This window comes from Scyliorhinus torazame, chromosome 6, assembly GCF_047496885.1.
Source record: "Scyliorhinus torazame isolate Kashiwa2021f chromosome 6, sScyTor2.1, whole genome shotgun sequence".
Classification (NCBI taxonomy): Eukaryota; Metazoa; Chordata; class Chondrichthyes; order Carcharhiniformes; family Scyliorhinidae; genus Scyliorhinus; species Scyliorhinus torazame.
The window spans coordinates 203,341,270-203,360,793 of NC_092712.1; the positions used below are offsets into that span (position 1 = coordinate 203,341,270).

General features: G+C 46.8%; 1 protein-coding gene across 2 annotated transcripts in view; it reads left to right on the top strand.

Annotated features, from left to right (window-relative positions):
* LOC140425231 (ubiquitin-conjugating enzyme E2 E2) overlaps positions 1-12,633 on the top strand; it is a 318,771-nt gene extending 306,138 nt beyond the window's left edge. Inside the window, exons 6-7 of one of the 2 annotated variants that reach the window (XR_011947795.1) lie at positions 3,975-4,168; positions 10,249-10,355. Coding sequence is in view for 1 of the 2 variants with exons in the window: in XM_072509307.1 (XP_072365408.1) it covers positions 10,249-10,346 (98 nt within the window). In the remaining variant the exon portion in view is untranslated. Of the gene's footprint in view, positions 1-3,974; positions 4,169-10,248 lie in introns of both variants that reach the window. The other variant, XM_072509307.1, reaches the window with a different exon arrangement.
* Positions 12,634-19,524: the final 6,891 nt, after the last annotated feature.

Below are 19,524 nucleotides of genomic sequence, written 5' to 3' on the forward strand. Positions count from 1 at the left end.
GATTTTCGGGTGCCCGCTGGATCGCTGCCGCACTGGTCGGGGGCCATTGAAAGTGCCCACCCAGGCAATTTTCCGCGCCCGCCGTGTTCTGCCGAGTCCTGCCATTGTGGGTTACGTATGGTCCCACCCGGCGGGACCTCAGAGTTCTGGCTGCGGGAGCCGTTCTGGTGGGGGGGGGGGGAGATCCAACTCCGGGGGGGGTCCTCCACGGTGGCCTGGCCCGCGATCAGGGCCTATTGATTGGCGAGCGGGCAAGTTCCGTGGGGGGCTTATGTTCTTCCGCGCCGGGCCCCTGTAGGGCTCTGTCATATTGCACCGAGGAAGGGGGTGGCCTGGGGAAACGCCCATATGACCCATGGCAGTAAGTTCACAGTGGGCAGTCAGTGGCGTGTTCAGCGCATGGCTGCCATGCAGGCTGTGACAATGGTGGTCTGTGGCCACCCCCCACTACTCCCCCAGCCCTGGCAAAAGCCTCCTCAGCCAGCGGCACAGCTGTCAGCAATCTATGGTGATGTTGGACACTTTCCGTACCCCTTCTCTCGTCCTCAGCAGCCACGGCACCTGTTTCACAATTTTTAAAAGCACAGTTGAATGTTGCCGGGAATTCCCCCCAGTGCAGGCAGAAAATCGCGGAGGCCCCAGAGAATACTGGGTCAGGCCCGCTAATGATAGGTCAATGGCGTTTACTCTATGTGCGGAGTGGAATGTATTGAAACCGCTATCGAGGGACCGGAGAATTGTGATTTGGCGTGAAAACGACGCCCACAATGATGTCGGCATCAAAACTGATTCTCCGTCCAACCGCGATTCCCGATTCCGGCTTCAGCTGACGGAGAATCCTGCCCCATCTGTCACAACCATATCTGCAATGTCACCAATCGTCAGAGGACTCAAGGACAAGCCCAGCCTCTCCTTCTAATAGATGTGTGAAGCTGGATCTATTGTGGAAATTGTGAAGCGTTCGTTACAGAAATTCAAGAAATGTTATGGTATCAAGTTTTTGAAATTTTGGGGTGATAAAGCATCTATTGACCATGACACCACTGGAAAATCTCTCGAAGAGTTCACTATGCATATTTCAGATGAAAACTATGTCTGAATAAAGTTACCATGCTGACAAAATGGGCTGACAAAGCTGTTGTTGCAGTACACCCCGAGGGAAACTACAGCAATGGCTGAGGAGAGTGCACCAATGGGTGTTAAGGACAGGTTGACTGTCCTTGATAGTGCCCGTGCAGTTGATGCAAACAAATGTAAATTGGTAAATGTCCCAGTAGCTTCAAGTGTGTTTGGAAATTACCTATTCACTATTATGCTGATATGAGAGCCTGGGTAACCAGGACATGTTTTCTGATTGCTTTCACAACCTTTCTCTACCTGAAATATGTGCACATTGTCAGGTAGCAGAACTTTAAGAAAATTGTAAAATAATGTTGCTCCGAACAATTGTTAAGCACAGCCCCCTGCCGAACGCTTGGTGAAGAACAGAGATTTTGCAGCCGTCGCCACAATGTAGACAAGTCCTTTGATATATCCCTGTGGCACTCCACTAGTTGCATCTTATTTGGTTATTAGATTGTAAGAGGTATAATTTTTTTCCAATGATTTATAATGCATTTTGAACGATGTTGTGTGTTGAATTACTGTGCTGGATTACCAGCTCTTTTCCACACCCACACTCCTTACAAAGCTATGAGGCTCGGTTTAATGGAAATGAAACAGAGTCCTGATTTGGGCATGTTTAGCAGCGCCGAGAACGACCCCGCTATTAAGCGGGAGTCTGCTTAATTTTTGGGCCTCGGCAATGAAGGCCCGCTGAGACTACTCGTATGGCGTCTCAATCTCTGGACCTGCTACTGCGGCCCCCAGACACCCCCAATGACCCAACTTACCAATTAGGGGATCCTCGAGCCCCCTGCACCCCACCTCATAAGGGCACGGCACCCCCGGGTCCGATCCCTGGCAGGAGCAAGATGCCACCTGGGCATCCTGGCGCTGCCTGGTTGGCACGGCCAGGGTGCCCAGGTGGAACAGCCAGGGTCCCAGGTTGGCAGTGGGAAGGATATTACTTCTCTCTTCACAAAATCCCGAACCTGCAGGTACCTGAAGCTGTTCCCCCTGGGCAGCTCATACTCTTCCTCCAAGTCCTTTAATTTTGTGAAACTGCCCCCTACAAACAGGTCCACAAATCGCTCAATCCCTGCCTGCCGCCACCCCCAAAACCTCGCGTCCAGCCACCCCGGTGCAACCCTATGATTATCACAGATTGGTGCCCACACCAACACACCCTCTAGTCCCAAATGCTGTCTCCACTGCCCCCACACCCGCAAGGCCGATACTACCCCTGGGCTCACGGAGTTCATGGCCAGCAAGAACGGCAGGGGAGCCCTTAAGCTCATTCGCCTACAAGAAGCCTCCTCCATCCGACCCCTAATTTGGGGCATTTTTTAAAAATATAAATTTAGATATCCAATTTTTTTTTCCAATTAAAGGCAATTTAGCATCTTCATGTCCAGTCCCAAATGAAACACCTGCCCACCCATCCTTTCTTCAAGCTTCTCTGATTCTCTCTATCTTTAAGTACGTCTCCTGCAAACAGGCCGCGTCCACCTTCAGACTCCTCAGGTTCGCGGACACACGTGAGCGTTTGAATGGTTGATTAGCCTCTTCACATTCCACGTGGCTCCCCACCCCCTCCTCTGCTGATCAACCATACCCCTTTTTGGACCAGCACCCGGCCCCTTTCACGCGACCCTCCCACCCACCCTTGGATGTCCACCATCATCACTCCCTTTTCAGCAGCGCCTCAGCAACCACACCCTTGTCAGCAAGCCCCCCCCCAAATAAAACAACCCCATCCCCCTCCCCTGTGCCTACCTCCTGACAACCCTCCACTGCACCCTCGTTAACTAGCCCCCCCCCAGCTAGCATGGTGGCCCTCCGCTGAAGGCCTCCGAGCCCCTACCCAATTTCCCCCCCCCATCCATACTCCCCCAAAAAGCAGAAAAGGTGCGCTGACTCTTAATATTCCCCCCACGGAGGGACCTGCCCTCTAAACCTCCCGCCATCAAAACCAAAAGAACATTTCAAGGGGAAAAGTTTCCTGAGAACAAAGAAACCTCCTCACAAACTCCTCTAAAGTTCAATGTCCTCCTTCATCTACAAGTCGATTGTCCCTCAAACTCCATCGCCTCCTCTGGCATTCCAAAATAATATTCACGCCTCTGAAAAGTCACCCAACATCCCGAACTTCACCCCCTTCTTGAAGAGGGCAGCTTTGACCCGATTAAACCTGGCCCTCCTCTTTGCTAGTTCTGCACCCAGGTCTTGATACACCCGCAGCTCATTCCCTTCCCAGGGTGCACTTCCTCGGCTGCATCACCCACCGATGAATTTTTTTCTTTCCAGAAAACGGTGCAGCCACACCACCATCGCCCTTGGTGGCTCACCCGCTTGCGGTCTCCTCATCAGCACCCTGTGCGTTCACTCGTCCTTCAGGGGCCGATCAAAGGCCCCCTCCCCCGTCAACTTCTCCAACATTTTGGCTACATTCGTGCCGGCTTCTGCACCTTCAATGCCTTCGGACATCCCCACTATCTTCATATTGTGCCTTCTGGAGCGGTTCTCCAGATCCTCCACCTTCTCCTTCAGCCTCTTCTGGCTTTCCTGCATCACTCCCACCTCGGCCACGAAAGAGCGCTCCACCACTGCCTCCTCCACTTTCTGGATCACCCAGCCCTGGGATTCCAGCCTCTGCTCCACTCTCTCGGTGTCTGCTTTAACCAACTCCACCACTTTGGTCACGTCCTGCAGGGCCTCCGTACTCTGCTGGGTGCATTCAGAAATTCCACCAATTGCTCCCTTGACCACTCAATGGGCAGAATGGATCCTTTGCCCTCTGCCATTTTTTACCTGTGGTGCACCACGAAGATTCTGCTGCTCCAACAGCTCCTTTCTTCTCATCCCACTCCTAGTTCATGGATCCATCCACCAGCAACACCAGAGGAGTTACACCTTTTCCAGGTACTCGTGCGCCTCTTTCCATCCAAAACTTCACCCTTCAGATGGGGAAAGGACCGAAGAATACCACCTTGAACGGGAGCCACCAAATGTGTGACCGCTCACTCCGTGGCCGCCACCGGAGGTCCAGGCTGACGGCATAGCTGAGGTATTAAACAAATACTTTACATCTGTCCTTAGCAAGGGAGACGATGCTACCAAAATCATTGTGAAAGAGGGGTAACTCAGACATTAGAAGCGTTTCAAATTGATACGGATAGCGTACTGGCTAGGCTGTCGGTACTTAAAGTGGATAAGGCACCAGGACTGATAAGATGCATCCAAAGATACTGAGGGAAGTGAGAGTGGAAATTGCAGAGGTAATGATCATAATTTTTTAATCTCCCTTGAACTCCGGGATGGTGCCAGCGGACTGGAGAATGGCAAACATTACACCCTTGTTCAAAAATACGTATAAAGATAATCCTAGCAACTAAAGGCCAGTCAGTTTAACTTTAGTTGTGGGGTACTCCTAGAGACAACAATCCAGGATAAAAATGATAGTTGTGGGTAATTAAAGGACGCCATGAATTTCCTAAGGGAGAATCATGTTTAACCAACTTACTGGGTTTTTTTCAACAGGTAACAGAGTGGGTTGATTAGGGAAATGCAGTTGATGTGGTGAACATGGACATCCAAAAAGCATTTGATGCAGTGCTATGCATAGACTTGTGAGCAGAATTAAAGTGCCATGTAATAACAGGACAGTAACAACATGGAAACAGAATTTCGAAATGACAGAAAACTGAGAATAGTGGTAAATGGGTGCTTTTCGGTCTGGAGGAAGACTTGTGGTGGAGTCCCCCAGGAGTCAGTGCTGGGATCCTTGATTTACCCAATATATATTAATGACCTAATGAAAGTATTGTGAACTATGAGCAGGATAGGTTAGAACTTCAAAAGGACATACATAAGTTGGTGGAATGCATGGACAGATGGCAAATGGACAGGGGCAGCACGGTAGCATTGTGGATAGCACAATTGCTTCACAGCTCCAGGGTTCCAGGTTCGATTCCGGCTTGGGTCACTGTGTGTGCGGAGTCTGCACATCCTCCCCATGTGTGCGTGGGTTTCCTCCGGGTGCTCCGGTTTCCTCCCACAGTCCAAAGATGTGCAGGTTAGGTGGATTGGCCATATTAAATTGCCCTTAGTGTCCAAAATTGCCAATAGTGTTGGGTGGGGTTACTGGGTTATGGGGATAGGGTGGAGGTGTTGACCTTGGGTAGGGTGCTCTTTCCAAGAGCCGGTGCAGACTCGATGGGTCGAATGGCCTCCTGCACTGTAAATTCTATGATAAATGAACTTCATAGAATCATAGAATTTACAGTCCAGAAGGAGGCCATTTGGTCCATTGAGTCTGCACCTGCCCTTGGGAAGAGCACCCTACTTAAGCCCCCACCTCCACCTTATCCCAGTAACGCCCCCCGCCCCCCTAACCTGTTTTTAGGACACTAAGGGCAATTTAGCATGGCCAATCCACCTAACCTGCACATCTTTTGGGACTTATGGGAAGAAACTGGAGCACACGGAGGAAACCCGGGCAGACACAGGGAGAACGTGCAGACTCCGCACAGACAATAACCCAAGCCGGGAATGGAACCTGGGACCTTGGAGCTGTGAAGCAACTGTGCTAACCACTGTGCTACCGTGCCGCCCAAGTTCAATGCGAAGAAGTGTGACGTGATTCATTTTGGAAGAACAAGACAAGACAATATAAAATAAAGGGCAAAATTTTAAAGGGGGTGCAGGAGCAGAGGGCATATATGTGCATAAATTATTGAAGGTGGCAGGACAAGTTGAGAGAGCAATTAGTAAAGCGTACAGTACCCTGAGCTTTATTAAAAGGAGCTTTGAGTACAAGAGCAAGGAGGATATGTTAAACTTGTATAAGACACTAGTTCAACCTCAGCTGGAGCATTGCATCCAATTTGGGGCGGTGCACTTTATGAAGGATGTGAAGGGAGTGGATCCAGAAAGAATTCACAAGGATGGTTCCGGGATGAAAGATTTCAGTTCTGGCGATAGATTGGAGAAGTTAGGACTGTTTCCTTAGAGAAAAGGGGCTGGATTCTCTGTTTTTGGAACAATGTCCCCACGCCGTCGTAAAAACTGTGGTCACATATTCATAGCCCTGCAAGGGGCTAGCAGTGATCCATCATGAAACTAGCAGCTTTTGCTGCAGATATGGGCCCCCGCACTTCCGGGTCAGAGGCCGCGCATGTGCGCAGTGGCGGCCTCCAGCGGCTGCGCTGTGCTCCATGGCCGACTCAGACCGCGGAGCTGGACCCTCCAAATAGTGCCCCCGATCAGCCATGTGCCTGGCCCGGAACGCCCACCCAAAATTAGCACGGTGCCGTATAAATCCCCCCCTGCTCTCCAATCTGCCTACCCCCATCATGGTGGCCACGGACTGAGTCCACAGCTGCCACGCTAGTATCCCAACCGGCAGGATCATGTTAGATCCACGCCGTCGGTACTTCGGTCGGTCGGGGGCAGAGAATGGGTTGGCGGGCCTCCATCAATGGTCGCAGGTAGGCGGTACGTGGTGCTTTTCGGGGCCAGGAGAATCAGAGAACCAGCGCCGGTCCCGATTCCATACGGGAAAATGGATTCTCCGCCCCGGCGCCTGCCGCGATTTCAGCGGCAGGCTGCGGAGAATCCAGCCCAAGAAGTCTGAAAGGAGATTTGATAGAAGTATTCAGAATCATGAAGGATGTGGACAGAACAGAAAGGGAGAAACTGTTCCCACTTGTATAAGAATCAAGAACGACACATCACAGATCTAAAGTAATTGGTAAAAGAAGCAAAAACAATATGAAGAAGAACATTTTCACAAAGCAAATATATAATTTCTGGAAGCACTGCCTGACAATGTGGTGGTGGCAGGTCCAACTGAAGAATTCAAAAGGCAATTAAACTGTTACCTGAAGAAGAAGAATGGGAGAATGGCACTAAGTTAATTGCTCACTCAGAGAGCTGGTGTAGACACCATGGACTGAATGGCCTCCTGCGCTGTAACAGTTCTGCGATTCTATGTATCCTCCATAACCACACACCAGTATCACAAGATACTCGATGGGCCGAATGGCCTCCTTCTGCACTGTAAATTCTATGAATGGGCAGAGCTCAGGACATCATTGAAGTGGACGTTAAACAAAACTGATAACTAACAAATTGAGCTATCATTCAAAAGCACTTCAAACTGAAGAAAAAACTCATTTATAAAAGTCATTGAAAAAGTTTTGATCCCCTCAAATGCTCAATCTGTTATAAAAACAAATTCATTTACCATTACAACAGGGTAATTCTTTAATAACCTCTTAAAGCTGTGAGCAAAATGTAATTCCAGCTCCCTGCTTAGAAAAGTGGTTCTGGACATTTTTAAACTCAGCAAAGCATTCGTAATAGGTTTATCTGTAATCAGAGTTCCATGATGAATTACTGCAGTTAAAGTGATGCGTTTTATAATATAGCATATATCAATGACACCCGAAGTTTTGAAAACAATTAACAGTTACCTGTCCAAATGTTCCCAAATCCTCAACAGGCTTCCCCCAGTAGTGACAAACTCAATTACTTCCAGTGGTGACAAAGGCAGGGATATTTCAGGCCTCCAAAGCCTGCATCAGGACACAAAATTAGCAGGGGAGGAGCATTGGGGTTGAAGTTCAATTTTCCAATAGGTCTCACAATGGCGACCCTAACCACAAGGCCGTGAGCTTCCCTGCTGGTCCTGCACCAACTGAGCCCCTGCCTCTCTTGGCTCTGCCTGGGATGTTGGGCATGCACTCACGATGCCTCCTCTCCCTCCTGCCCATCTTCCCCTTCAGAGGAGGTTCCACCAGCAGCGTCTACTATTCCCATCGGATCAGATGCCGAGGACCAATGCCTTGCAAATGACTCACCCGATGAAGGAGCTGTGCTCCGGAAGCTAGTGAGTCAAAACAAATCTGTTGGACTTTAACCTGGTGTTGTAAGACTTCTTACTGTGCCCACCCCAGTCCAACACCAGCACCTCCACATCATTGCAAATGATTGAACACCATCCTCCAATCCTCAGGAAAATATCCCAGAGAAATCTTGAAATGCTGAAATTCACACCTCAAATGCTAAACAATAACTGGGAAACTCAAGGAAAACTCTATACTCCCACAGCTACAAACTCTATCACAGAGAAACTGCTACATCTCCAGGGACCTTTTATCCTGCCCTTGGATAAGGAAATGAAAAAAAAGTAATCAGCACCACTCATTTTGCCTGTGCAATAAGCCAAAAATAGCATGGGCAGCATAAAATCCCTGTCGATTGGACTTTTAATAACCTTAATTGGCCCTTTAATTGTCGGTGGATGCACATCCAATTAGCACATGCACCCACTGACCTCAAAATCAAGGGCATGCACAATGATGTTGAGAAACGCTCCCAACATCTTCATGTTCCCAACATGTTCGATTTGACAAATGTTTGGGTCTGGCCTGCACCCGGACCAGCCACATTAAAATCTGGCCCGTGTATCAGAACGTCACCTAGACAACTGTGTGGCGGAGAGATCAAGACAACTCGCAGTCCAAATAAATCCTCACTTTAATTTTCTTAAATCTGTATTACAAAATCATAGGAAATAGGATGAGATGTAGACCATCCAGCTTCTTCACCCTGCTCCGTAATTCACTAAGATCACAATTGATCTGAGTCTGGCCTTAACTCCATTTGCATGCCTGCCCCTCATAACGTTTGACTCCATCATCAATCAAAAATCTGTTTCATCAGTTTTGACAGACTAATCAAACTTCAGCACATCCTGGCCAAGCTGAGCACTTCCACATTTCAGCATGAGTCACTGCACAGCAATCTTGAGTGGGTACATTCGCTGTTATCTCCTCTCTCTAGTTCCGAGCAGCAGGGACAATTTTAGCACCCAGCTGAGTTCAGCTACCATGGGAGTAATTCACCCAAAAAATCTCTATGTTAGATTTCGGGCGCATTTGGCGGGGTTTTTCGCAGCAGCTCCATCGCCGAGAAGATATCACTATTCAACGGCACTTTGCTGTTTTTTTTACCTCAGAGAGATTTTCTCCCCTGTGGCCACACTTAGAGTGATTCCCTGAAGCTCGCCAGCAAGAAATGCTTCTCGCAGATTGGAACGCCATTTTGGAAGGCTGCTGTGATCTTCTCTCCCCCCCCCCCCTTTCAGGTCACCCTACCCCGATTCCTGATCACCCCTCCACGCCCCCAACCTTGGGGAGACCCCCAGGAACCCGCCCAACCCCTCCTCACCCCCTCAAACTAGTAAGGTCCTCAGGTCCAATCTCTGGCATTGCCAACATGGCTTCCTGATGCTGCCAGCCTAGCAGCCTGGCAGTGCCAAGGTAGCACTGCCAGGGTGCCCAGGTGGCACTGCAGGAATGCCAGGCTGGCAGTGCCAGAGTACCAGGGTATTATCCTGCCCTGTTCTCAACCACCCAAGGGTCTCTAATGGTCTGGGATACCCTCCCAGGTGATGTTACCCCTGGTCCACGTTTGTGTGGACCATTGGATCTCCCAAGATGTTTCAAGCATCTCAGATCTCACGAGAGGCTTCTTCCGAGATTCAACAACCTCGCCCCGACACCAAGTCGGATCAAACATGGAATCTTCTGGGTTTGCATGAGTTTGTGGCAAATTAGATTAGGGACTTATCCATTGAGCCATCTGGACTCATATCTACATTTCTTAGCATTTTACCTCTTCTGTATCACAAAGTACATTTTGGATAATCCATTCCTTATTATTTGTTCCAATTTATCTTTTAAAATATGCCTGCTTGACTATAACTATTTTGATGTCATTATTCAGTCATTGTGAACATGTAACCTTTGTAGGTCATCAACAATTGCTGATATTTGAAACTTTGAGGTATTATGATTTGGGGCCCAGTCAAGAAAACTTGAAACTTTTAAAATGTAAATTGATTTTAATACATTTTAGAATTAAAAACTTCAGAAACCCAGACCGTTTAGAAAGCTATAAATACTGTGAACAATTTAAAAAATGTTAAAGCATACTGGATACTAGAAATGAATCAGTGTCGAACAAAAAAAAACATTTTAAGTCTGGTAATTAAGGCACTTTGCAATATAGTAATTGTGTAATGGTATAATGTACCTATTATTGTATTCAAATCTGTAAACACTATTTTTAATTTTGCAGCTGATCCTTTGGTTGGAAGCATAGCTACTCAGTATCTTACCAACAGGGCAGAACATGACAGAATAGCCAGGCAGTGGACCAAGAGATATGCCACATAACAACTTGCTCCAGTAAATCCTGATCCCTGGGAAAGCACATTCACTAAGTGCAACGACAGCCCACCCGCTATTTCTAGCTTGATTTCCTTTTTTTATGGAATATTTGTGTAAAAATGTCCATTTGTTCCCTGATGATTTGAAACAATTTGAGACTTTGTTGTTTTTACAATGGGTAGGTTTGAATGTCTACAAAGCAAAGAATATTCAACTTGTACAAGTAGAGGGCTTTATTGTTACATAACTTTGTATAAGTGTGTCTCCTTTCATGTGGTCCTTGAACCATAATAGAGTATATCTTATTTCTTCATATAGCTAGTGCTTAGAACTGAGTTTTTTTGTACCGAAGTTAATCATGTCAGGTGCATGCTAATAGTTTAAAAGCTTTGTAATAAGCTTAAATTAACAATCACTGTCATTACAATGATGACTATCCTTATCACCAGCCTGGAGTTTTTTTTCCTCAAATAGGCTGTTGAAAACGCACAAATTTGCATACTTTACAGAATATCTACTTTTAAATGCGTGTGAATTTCTGACTGGAACAGTTTGATGTACACTTGTATTATTGAAGTACTCAATAAAACAGCACTATGGCTGAATTATTGCTTACATTTTATTATGTGTCCCTTTAAAAACAATCCACGTAAATGTCATTGTCTTAAAGTGTAATGAGATCATATAAAACACCAGAAGAAAAAAATATGGAATTAAGCATTTCAGAATTAGTAGGGAACATGGATTGGAACTTTCTCTCTGATCAGGAGCCAACTGGAATAAATCGCCATATGACTTTGACCCATCCAAACTGAGTTTATCCCATTGAGCCCTCATTTCCAATTTGGAGTTCATTACATGTATTTAATGAACTCATGGTGTGCTTTGAATGCACTGCTGCGTGGAAGCTCATTCATTTGGGTGGGATGTACATGTGCAGCAGGTTAAAGGGCTACAACATGCAATTAAAAGTAGGTCCACAGAGTACGCTTATAAAGGGGTATATACTGAGGTTTTCAAAGTGAAACTGTGGTAAAACACCACTGTTCACAGGTTCAGAACTGATCTTCTGCTGTAAGAGAGTTGTCCTGTTCAGTGCTTAAAAGAAGTCTTCCCATAGGAAACACATGCAGCTCACCTGAGATGGGGGAGTAATGAAATTTTACAGAGGTAATGGAAGTCTTGGCCACCGGCTGGGGAACCAACATGAGACCTGCACTGCCTCCTCCAGGAACCCCCGCCACTAATGTGTGCCAATCAGGCAGTTGAGAAGTCACCAGTGGGCCTTCCACAGAATCACCGACCCCAGTGGTAGGATGTCCTGATCACTGAAAGCTCTCGGCCAATCAGAGACCAGGTTACGGAACCCAGGGAGGGGGTGTGGGACAGCCGACAGCAAGGACATAAGGGTGGCTCTCAGGGGGCTCCCCGCTTCCCAATGCCGGGTCCTCATCATGATATGGAGTGACTTCAAAATGGAGACCCCTCCTGAGATACCACAAGCAACCCACACAAGTTTGTTTGTTATGCTCTCTTTGTGGCAACAGGCCCATCTGCCATTGAGTTAATACCAGCAGTGGCATTAATTGCTCCTTAAGGGCCTCAATTGGCGACAATGAGAAAAGGCTAATCACTAGTCACAATTAACCCTCATAACTAAAAGCCCTCTCCGCTTCCTAACTTACCATGGCGAAAGCATAAAATAGCACCCATGGTGTCCATCATCTAATCAATGTACACCAGACAGGGTGAGTAAGGGGCAGGGGGGCCAGTTACAGTGAGTTCAGGCTTGTGGGGGGAGGTTGGAGGTCATGTCAGGGGCTCATGAGATCAGGACACCATTTAAAAATGGCATCCCGATCTCTCCCTTTACTGAGGAGTTTCGGCGAGTGGGGCTCATCAGTGCAGGAAATGAGACGAAGTGCAGCCTCAGCTGTGCATTCCCCAATGAGGCCCCATATCTAACCGGAGTCAGGTTAAATAGCGTTGTGTTTCTCAGGACTGCAAGCACCGGGAAACACGTGGCTAAACGCGCTCGCTATGGCACATAGTTCCCATTTGGTTAAATCACACCCAAGATCTCTATCCAAAGATTGGCAATAATCTTGTAGTTACTAACTCTATTAAAAGTCTTTTTTGACCTGTGATGGGTTTTGTTTGATTGGAGATATAGAAGGTATCAGTTAGAAGTTAATGTGGTTCCTTTTATTGTTAAGCATTATTTAACATAATTGTATAATTCAATCTATATTTCTGTGATATTAAGGTCGTATAATACTGTGTTAATAATAAAGTTTGTTCAATATACCACATCCCTGTTTTTGTGTGGAATCACTCCTGGACGTATCCTTTCCTCACAGTTTTACAAATTTAAAAAAGTGTTGGGGTTCCTGTCCAGTATCCTAGGAAATATTGGGGTCTGGTCCGGAATCATAATAAAATCTCTTTGAAATTTCCCTTTGCTCAAATTCCTTGCATTTGGAAATTATCATTTGTATAGTCCTACTGATTCTGGTAACCAATATTTTTGATATGGCCATACGCACATCAATGCCTCGAGACCACCATTATACCGGCACCAAAGAAGTTCAAAGTATCAAAGTTCCAAAACCTTTAACTTGGCTCCTCCTTCTGCAACTGTATCCTCGACTTTCTGACCCATAGACCACAATCAGTAAGAATAAACAGCAATACCTCCTCCATGATAGTTCTCAATACCTGGGCCCCGCAAGGCTGCATACTTAGCACCCTACTATACTCCCTATACACACGACTGCGTGGCACAATTTGCCTCCAACTCCTTTTACAAGTTTGCTGACCACCCAACCATAGTGGGTCGTATCTCGAACAACGATGAGTCAGAATACAGGAGGAAGATAGAGAACCTAGTGGAGTGGTGCAACAACAACAATCTCTCCCTCAATGTCAGCAAAACTAAAGAGCTGGTCATTGACTTCAGGAAGCAAGGTATCATACACACCCCTGTCTGCATCAATGGGGCCGAGGTGGAAATGGTCGACAGCTTCAAATTCCTAGGTGTGCACATCACCAACAATATGTCCTGGTCCACCCACGTCAACGCTACTACCAAGAAAGCGTAACAGGGCAGCACGGTGGCGCAGTGGTAGCACTGCAGTCTCACGCCGCTGAGGTCCCAGGTTCAATCGCGGCTCTGGGTCACTGTCCGTGTGGAGTTTGCACATTCTCCCCGTGTTTGCGGTGCTTTGGCCCCACAACCCAAAGATGTGCAAGGTAGTTGAATTGAACACACTAAATTGCCCCTTAATTGGAAAAAATGAATTGGGTACTCTTAATATATAACATAAAAGAAAGCATAGCAGACCCTATACTTTCTTAGGAAACTAAGGAAATTCAGCATGTTCACATGGACTCTTCATAACTTTTACAGATGCATCATAGAAATCATCCTATCTGGCTGCATCACAGCTTGGTATGGCAACTGCTCTGCCCATGACCGTAAGAAACTACTGAGAATCGTGAACACAGCCCAGTCCATCATGCAAACACGCTTCCCATCCATTGACTCTGTCTACATCTCCTGCTGCCTTGGGAAAGTGGGCAGCCATAATCAAAGACCCCTCCCACCCAACTTATTCACTCTTCCAACTTCTTCCATCGGCAGGCGATACGAAAGTCTGAGAACATGCACCAACAGGTTCAAAAACAGCTTCTTCCCCGCTGTTACCAGACTCCTAAACGACCCTCTAATGGACCGATCTGATCTCATCACACATCTTCTCCACTGAGTGGTACTACACTCCTGCATGCTTTACCCAATGCCTGTGTCTATGTATTTCCATTGGGTATTTATGTTTGCCCTATGTATTTTTTTTCATGTACGGAATGATCTGTCTGAACTGTACACTGAACAATACTTTTCGCTGTACCTCAGTCCACATGTCAATAAACAAATCCAAATCCAAAGACTTTCCAAGAGCTGGTGCAGAGTCAATGGGCCGAATGGCCTTCTGCACTGTAAATTCTATAAAACTCTGGCTAATCCTGTTATTGGGCAAATTTCATCTTTGTTCCTCTGGGTGCCTGTGAGCGTCATTACCTTTCTGCTATTTTATTTTCATCTCAAGTTCACTGTTATTCTTGTTTATATATATAAAATTAAATAATATATATTATTAAAAGTGTGCCCTGCAATTGTTTCTTCCAAGCATATCTAGAGGCTCAATGGATATTAAAGTATCTCAGTAATATTACTGTCCCTCGACTTTCAATAACACCACCTGGCTGCTTGCAGGAGAAGCACACAGGAGATGAGATAGTCCTTCAGTTTTAAGCCCTTGTATGTTGTGGAGGCTGTGTGAAAATTGTTGAGTTTGAGAGGATAAGCAAAGGGTGAAAGGGTGGCATTAGTGGGATTCAGTGGGAGGGTTAGTACTATTCTTTTCCTGTTATTTATTACCTCTATACCCACTCTTACGTTTGTCATACCCAAAACACAATCCACCAGGAATTTCCTCACATGTGCTTCAGTCTACTTGGGGTTTCTTTCAAAATAACAGCTCCCAAATGGTAGCTTTCTCCTCGAAGGAACTTCCCAGCGAGCATATGGATAAACAATATATTGCCATGTGTGTAGCATCAGAAGCATTCAACCAGTATTCTGACATAAGCCCTCTTTCTTTGTACTGCTCACAAGGCTGCAAAAAAAGCCAGCACTTCAAAAGACCCTGCATCATTCAGTCCATTTACCTCAAAGCACCAACACAGATATGCTGACATTGAAGGATTTAGATAGTGAATCAAAGCATAGTTGAGGAGAAGCATGTGGTGGTAACTATTGAGAAGATCAAGGCCAGCTCACATTTTTCACTCAACTGAGGAGTTAAGGGGATTGGCCCTCACCAGGCCTGCATTTTAAAAAAGGTTGCTGAATGAACACAGTTATATATATATGTTATTTTAACACTATGCACAATCTCAAAAGCCCAACAGCAACGATTGATGCTCTACAGAATCAAATAGGCTACCAATACTAATTAGTTAGACTCACACCTGGGGCGTCATTCTCCGACCCCCCCGCCGGGTCGGAGAATCGCCGGGGGCTGCCGTGAATCCCGCCCCCGCCGGTTGCCGAAGTCTCCGGTACCGGATATTCGGCGGTGGCGGGAATCGGGCCGCGCCAGCTGGCGGGGCAACAAAGGCCGTTTCCGCCAGCTGGCGGGGCGGAAATTCCTCCGGCGTCGGCCTAGCCTCTCAATGTTGGGGCTCGGCCCCCAAAGATGCGGAGCATTCCGCACCTTTGGGGCGGCGCGATGCCCGTCTGATTGGCGCCGTTTTGGGCGCCAGTCGGCGGACATCGCGCTGTTTCGGGAGAATTTCGCCCCTGAACTGCTTACGTGCAGTATCAACAGGCTGAAAGTGTCAGATCTTCAGGGGAGAGGGGAAAGAAATACTGACAAAAATAAAATAAAAGACTGGCAGCACAAATTCAGCCCTGAGTAGTCGCTGGCCAATGGCAAAGATGCACTGAGACCATTACCTAAAAAAGTAAAAGAAACATTGATTGAAACTTTTAGGATTCTGAGGGGTCTTGGCAGGGTGGTTGTGGAAAGGATGTTTCCTCTTGTGGGACAATCCAGAACGAGGGGGTAAAATGTACAGGGTGAGCTGAAAACAGAAATTTGAGCGACACTGAGAATATATGAGAAGATATTCACAGATAATATAAAAGGAAATGCAAAATTATTTTCTAAAAATTTGGAGAGAATAGAAATGTCATGAGCTGATTAAGGACCAAAAGGAGATCCATGTTATGGAGGCTGAGGTACTTAATGAGAATCTGCATCTATCGTTACTAAAGGAGAGGATGCTGCTGCCAATGTCACAGTAAAGGATACCATGAGTCTTCCCACACTTACCTCATTCTGGACTTTGGGACTTTCTGGAGATTTCTTGTGGTCCCAGTTCCTGGACGCCACTGCCGCTGTTGGGATTACAGAGCTGCAAGTCAATCTGATTAATGCTCAACGGAGTGTTAAATGGCTATGCGGCTGCTGTGGTTGTTGGGGATACACTCCCCTCTGACTCTTTGTTCGCAGGCATTAAAACCCCACCATCTGAAACATTCTGCCCACAAACTAGTAAAGCTAGGAAATTATGAAAAACCTTCATAAAATAGTGGTTCTGTCTTAATTAGTAAATTCTGTCTAATTCTGGGCACTATACATTACAAAGGATGTGAATGTTTAAGAGAGGGAGCAGAAAAGATTTACAAGAATGTTGCTATTCATGATAAGCCAGTTAATGATATTGTTGCTGTGAAGATTTGAGATGTTGGCAATGAAAGTTACTAACTACATGTATGTGGGAATCAAAGTAGACAATGGCCTGTAGCTTCCTCAGAGTGACAATCTCCGTCAGATTGCCACTCTCGTCAGACTTACCCATGCTGTAGTTCCAAAGCCCTCTCGCCCAAACTTCATTTGCAAATGTGTGGACGACTGCATGCCGAAGAAAGCAGTATGTACGTTCCTCAACCGGAAACCACAGTTTAATCGGGAGATTGACTCCCTACTGAAGGACAGGTCTGAGGCTTTCAAGTCTGGCGACACTGACCTGTACAAGACATCCAGGTACGACCTTCACAAAGCCATCTGGTATGCCAAGAGAAAATATCAGACCAAGCTAGAGTCACAGACTAGTGTTACAGACGCTCGTCGGTTGGGGCAAGGCTTAAACATAGCAGGTTAGAAGCGAAGCCAAGCAGTATCGCCGGCAGCAGCGCACCCTACCCCGATGAACTGAATGCATTCTATGCTCGGTTCGAGCAGGAAACCAGAGATCTGCTGTCGAGTGCGCCAACAGCCCATAACACACCCATACCCACCATCACAGCTTCCAAAGTCAGATTGTCCTTCCTGAAAGTGAATCCTCGGAAGGCGATGGGTCCAGACGGGTTCCCTGGTCGTGCACTCATAGCCTGCACGGACCAGCTGGCAGATGTGTTTGCGGACATCTTCAACCTGTCCCTACTCCGCTCCGAGGTCCCCACCTGCTTCAGGAAGACCACCATTATACCGGTGCCAAAGAAGAACCAGGCAACGTGCCTCAATGACTACTGTCCGGTGGTCCTGACACCAATTGTAATGAAGTGCTTTGAGAGGTTGGTCATGAAGAGCATCAACTCCATGCTCCATATATCCACACTGACTCTTACCAACTTTTACAGATGCACCATAGAAAGCATCCTATCTGGTTGTATCACAGCCTGGTATGGTAACTGCTCGGCCCAAGACTGCAAGAAACTTCGGAGAGTCGTGAACACAGCCCAGTCCATCACACAAACCTGCCTCCCATCCATTGACTCTATCTACACCTCACGCTGTCTTGGGAAAGCGGGCAGCATAGTCAAAGACCCCTCCCACCCGGCTTACTCACTCTTCCAACTTCTTCCATTGGGGAGGAGGTTCTGAAGTCTGAGAACATGCACAAACAGATTCAAAAACAGCTTCGTTTCCACTGTTACCAGACTCCTAAATGACCCTCTTATAGACTGACCTGATTAATACTACACTCCAGTATGCTTCACCCGATGCCGGTGTCTATGTATTTACATTGTGTACCTTGTGTTGCCCTATTATGTATTTTCTTTTTTTTAAATTTATTTTCATGTACTAAATGATCTGTTTGAGCTGCTCCCAGAAAAATACTTTTCACTGTACCTCGGTGCACGTGACAAATCCAATCCAATCCAACTTCCTCACTCAGGCTGGGTGAGACAAGAGCAGTGAAGTGCGCCCCCAGCAGGATCATCATGGACTAACTGGGCGCAGAGAGGTAAGTCACTCCCATTTTCGATGGCCGGGCCGGGTCAGAACGGTGGGTGGGGGGGTGTCAGGTCAGGTCGGGGTGGGGGGGGTGGGGAGAGAGTCGGGTCAGGTGTGGGGGTGGTGTGGTGGGTCCCATGGGGGCCGTGATTGTGCGGGGTGTCCCGCGCAAGGCTGGGGATGGGCTATTCTGGAGTAAGGTTTTTTCTCCCATCCAACTCATTCAGAGTAACTATCAGGGTAAAACTGGCAGAACCATTCGAAGTTAATGATTTAAATCATTTCTATCTGATGGTTCCCAGCCAGCACAATTGTCCAGAGGAAGTATAGCACTTCTGGGCAATTACCGGATAAACCCTTATGTGGGGAATTCCTAGACGAATTCCTAGCATATCATAGGGGTACCTCCTTAATTGCAACGCTGGGAAACCCGGAGGTTATGGGTTGATAAGTTGAATTGGAGGGAACAGTGTTCAGAAGTGGTAGCCAAGTATACTAGCTCAGAAAATTAAACTCCTTTCGAGTAGCACCTACAATCACGGTGGCTGATTTAGCTCAATTGGCTGGACAGCTAGTTTGTGATGCAGAGCAAGGCCATCAGTGTGGGTTCAATTCCTGTACTAGCTGAGGTTATTCATGAAGGCCCCGCCTTCTCAACCTTGCCCCTTGCCTGAGGTGTGGTGATCCTCAGGTTAAATCACCACCAGTCAACTCTCCCCCTCATCTAGGACTGCAGTGTCTACTTTTACCATCATTAAACATGGTGCTTTGTCATTAAACTCTTATATACAGTTGTCATTGAGAGTTATGCTTTTTGAATGTCTTACCTGACACCTTTGGCTGAGGATTGGATTGGATTTGTTTATTGTCATGTGTACCGAGGTACAGTTAAAAAGTATTTTTCTGCGAGCTGCTCAAACTGGTCATTTAGTACATAAAAAGAAAATACATAAAAGGGCAACACAAGGTACACAATGTAAATACATAGACATTGGCCTCGGGTGAAGTATACAGGAGTGTGGTATTAATCAGTAAGAAGTTTTACAACACCAGGTTAAAGTCCAACAGGTTTGTTTCGATGTCACTAGCTTTCGGAGCGCTGCTCCTTCCTCAGGTGAATGAAGAGGTATGTACCAGAAACATATATATAGACAGATTCTCCACTTCTCCAGCTTCCACCCTAAACACATTAAAGAAGCCATCCCCTATGGACAAGCTCTCTGTATACACAGGATCTGCTCAGACGAGGAGGAGCGTAACAGACATCTACAGACGTTGAAAGATGCCCTCGTATGAACAGGATATGGCGCTCGACTCATCGATCGACAGTTCCAACGCGCCACAGCAAAAAACCGCAACGACCTCCTCAGAAGACAAAC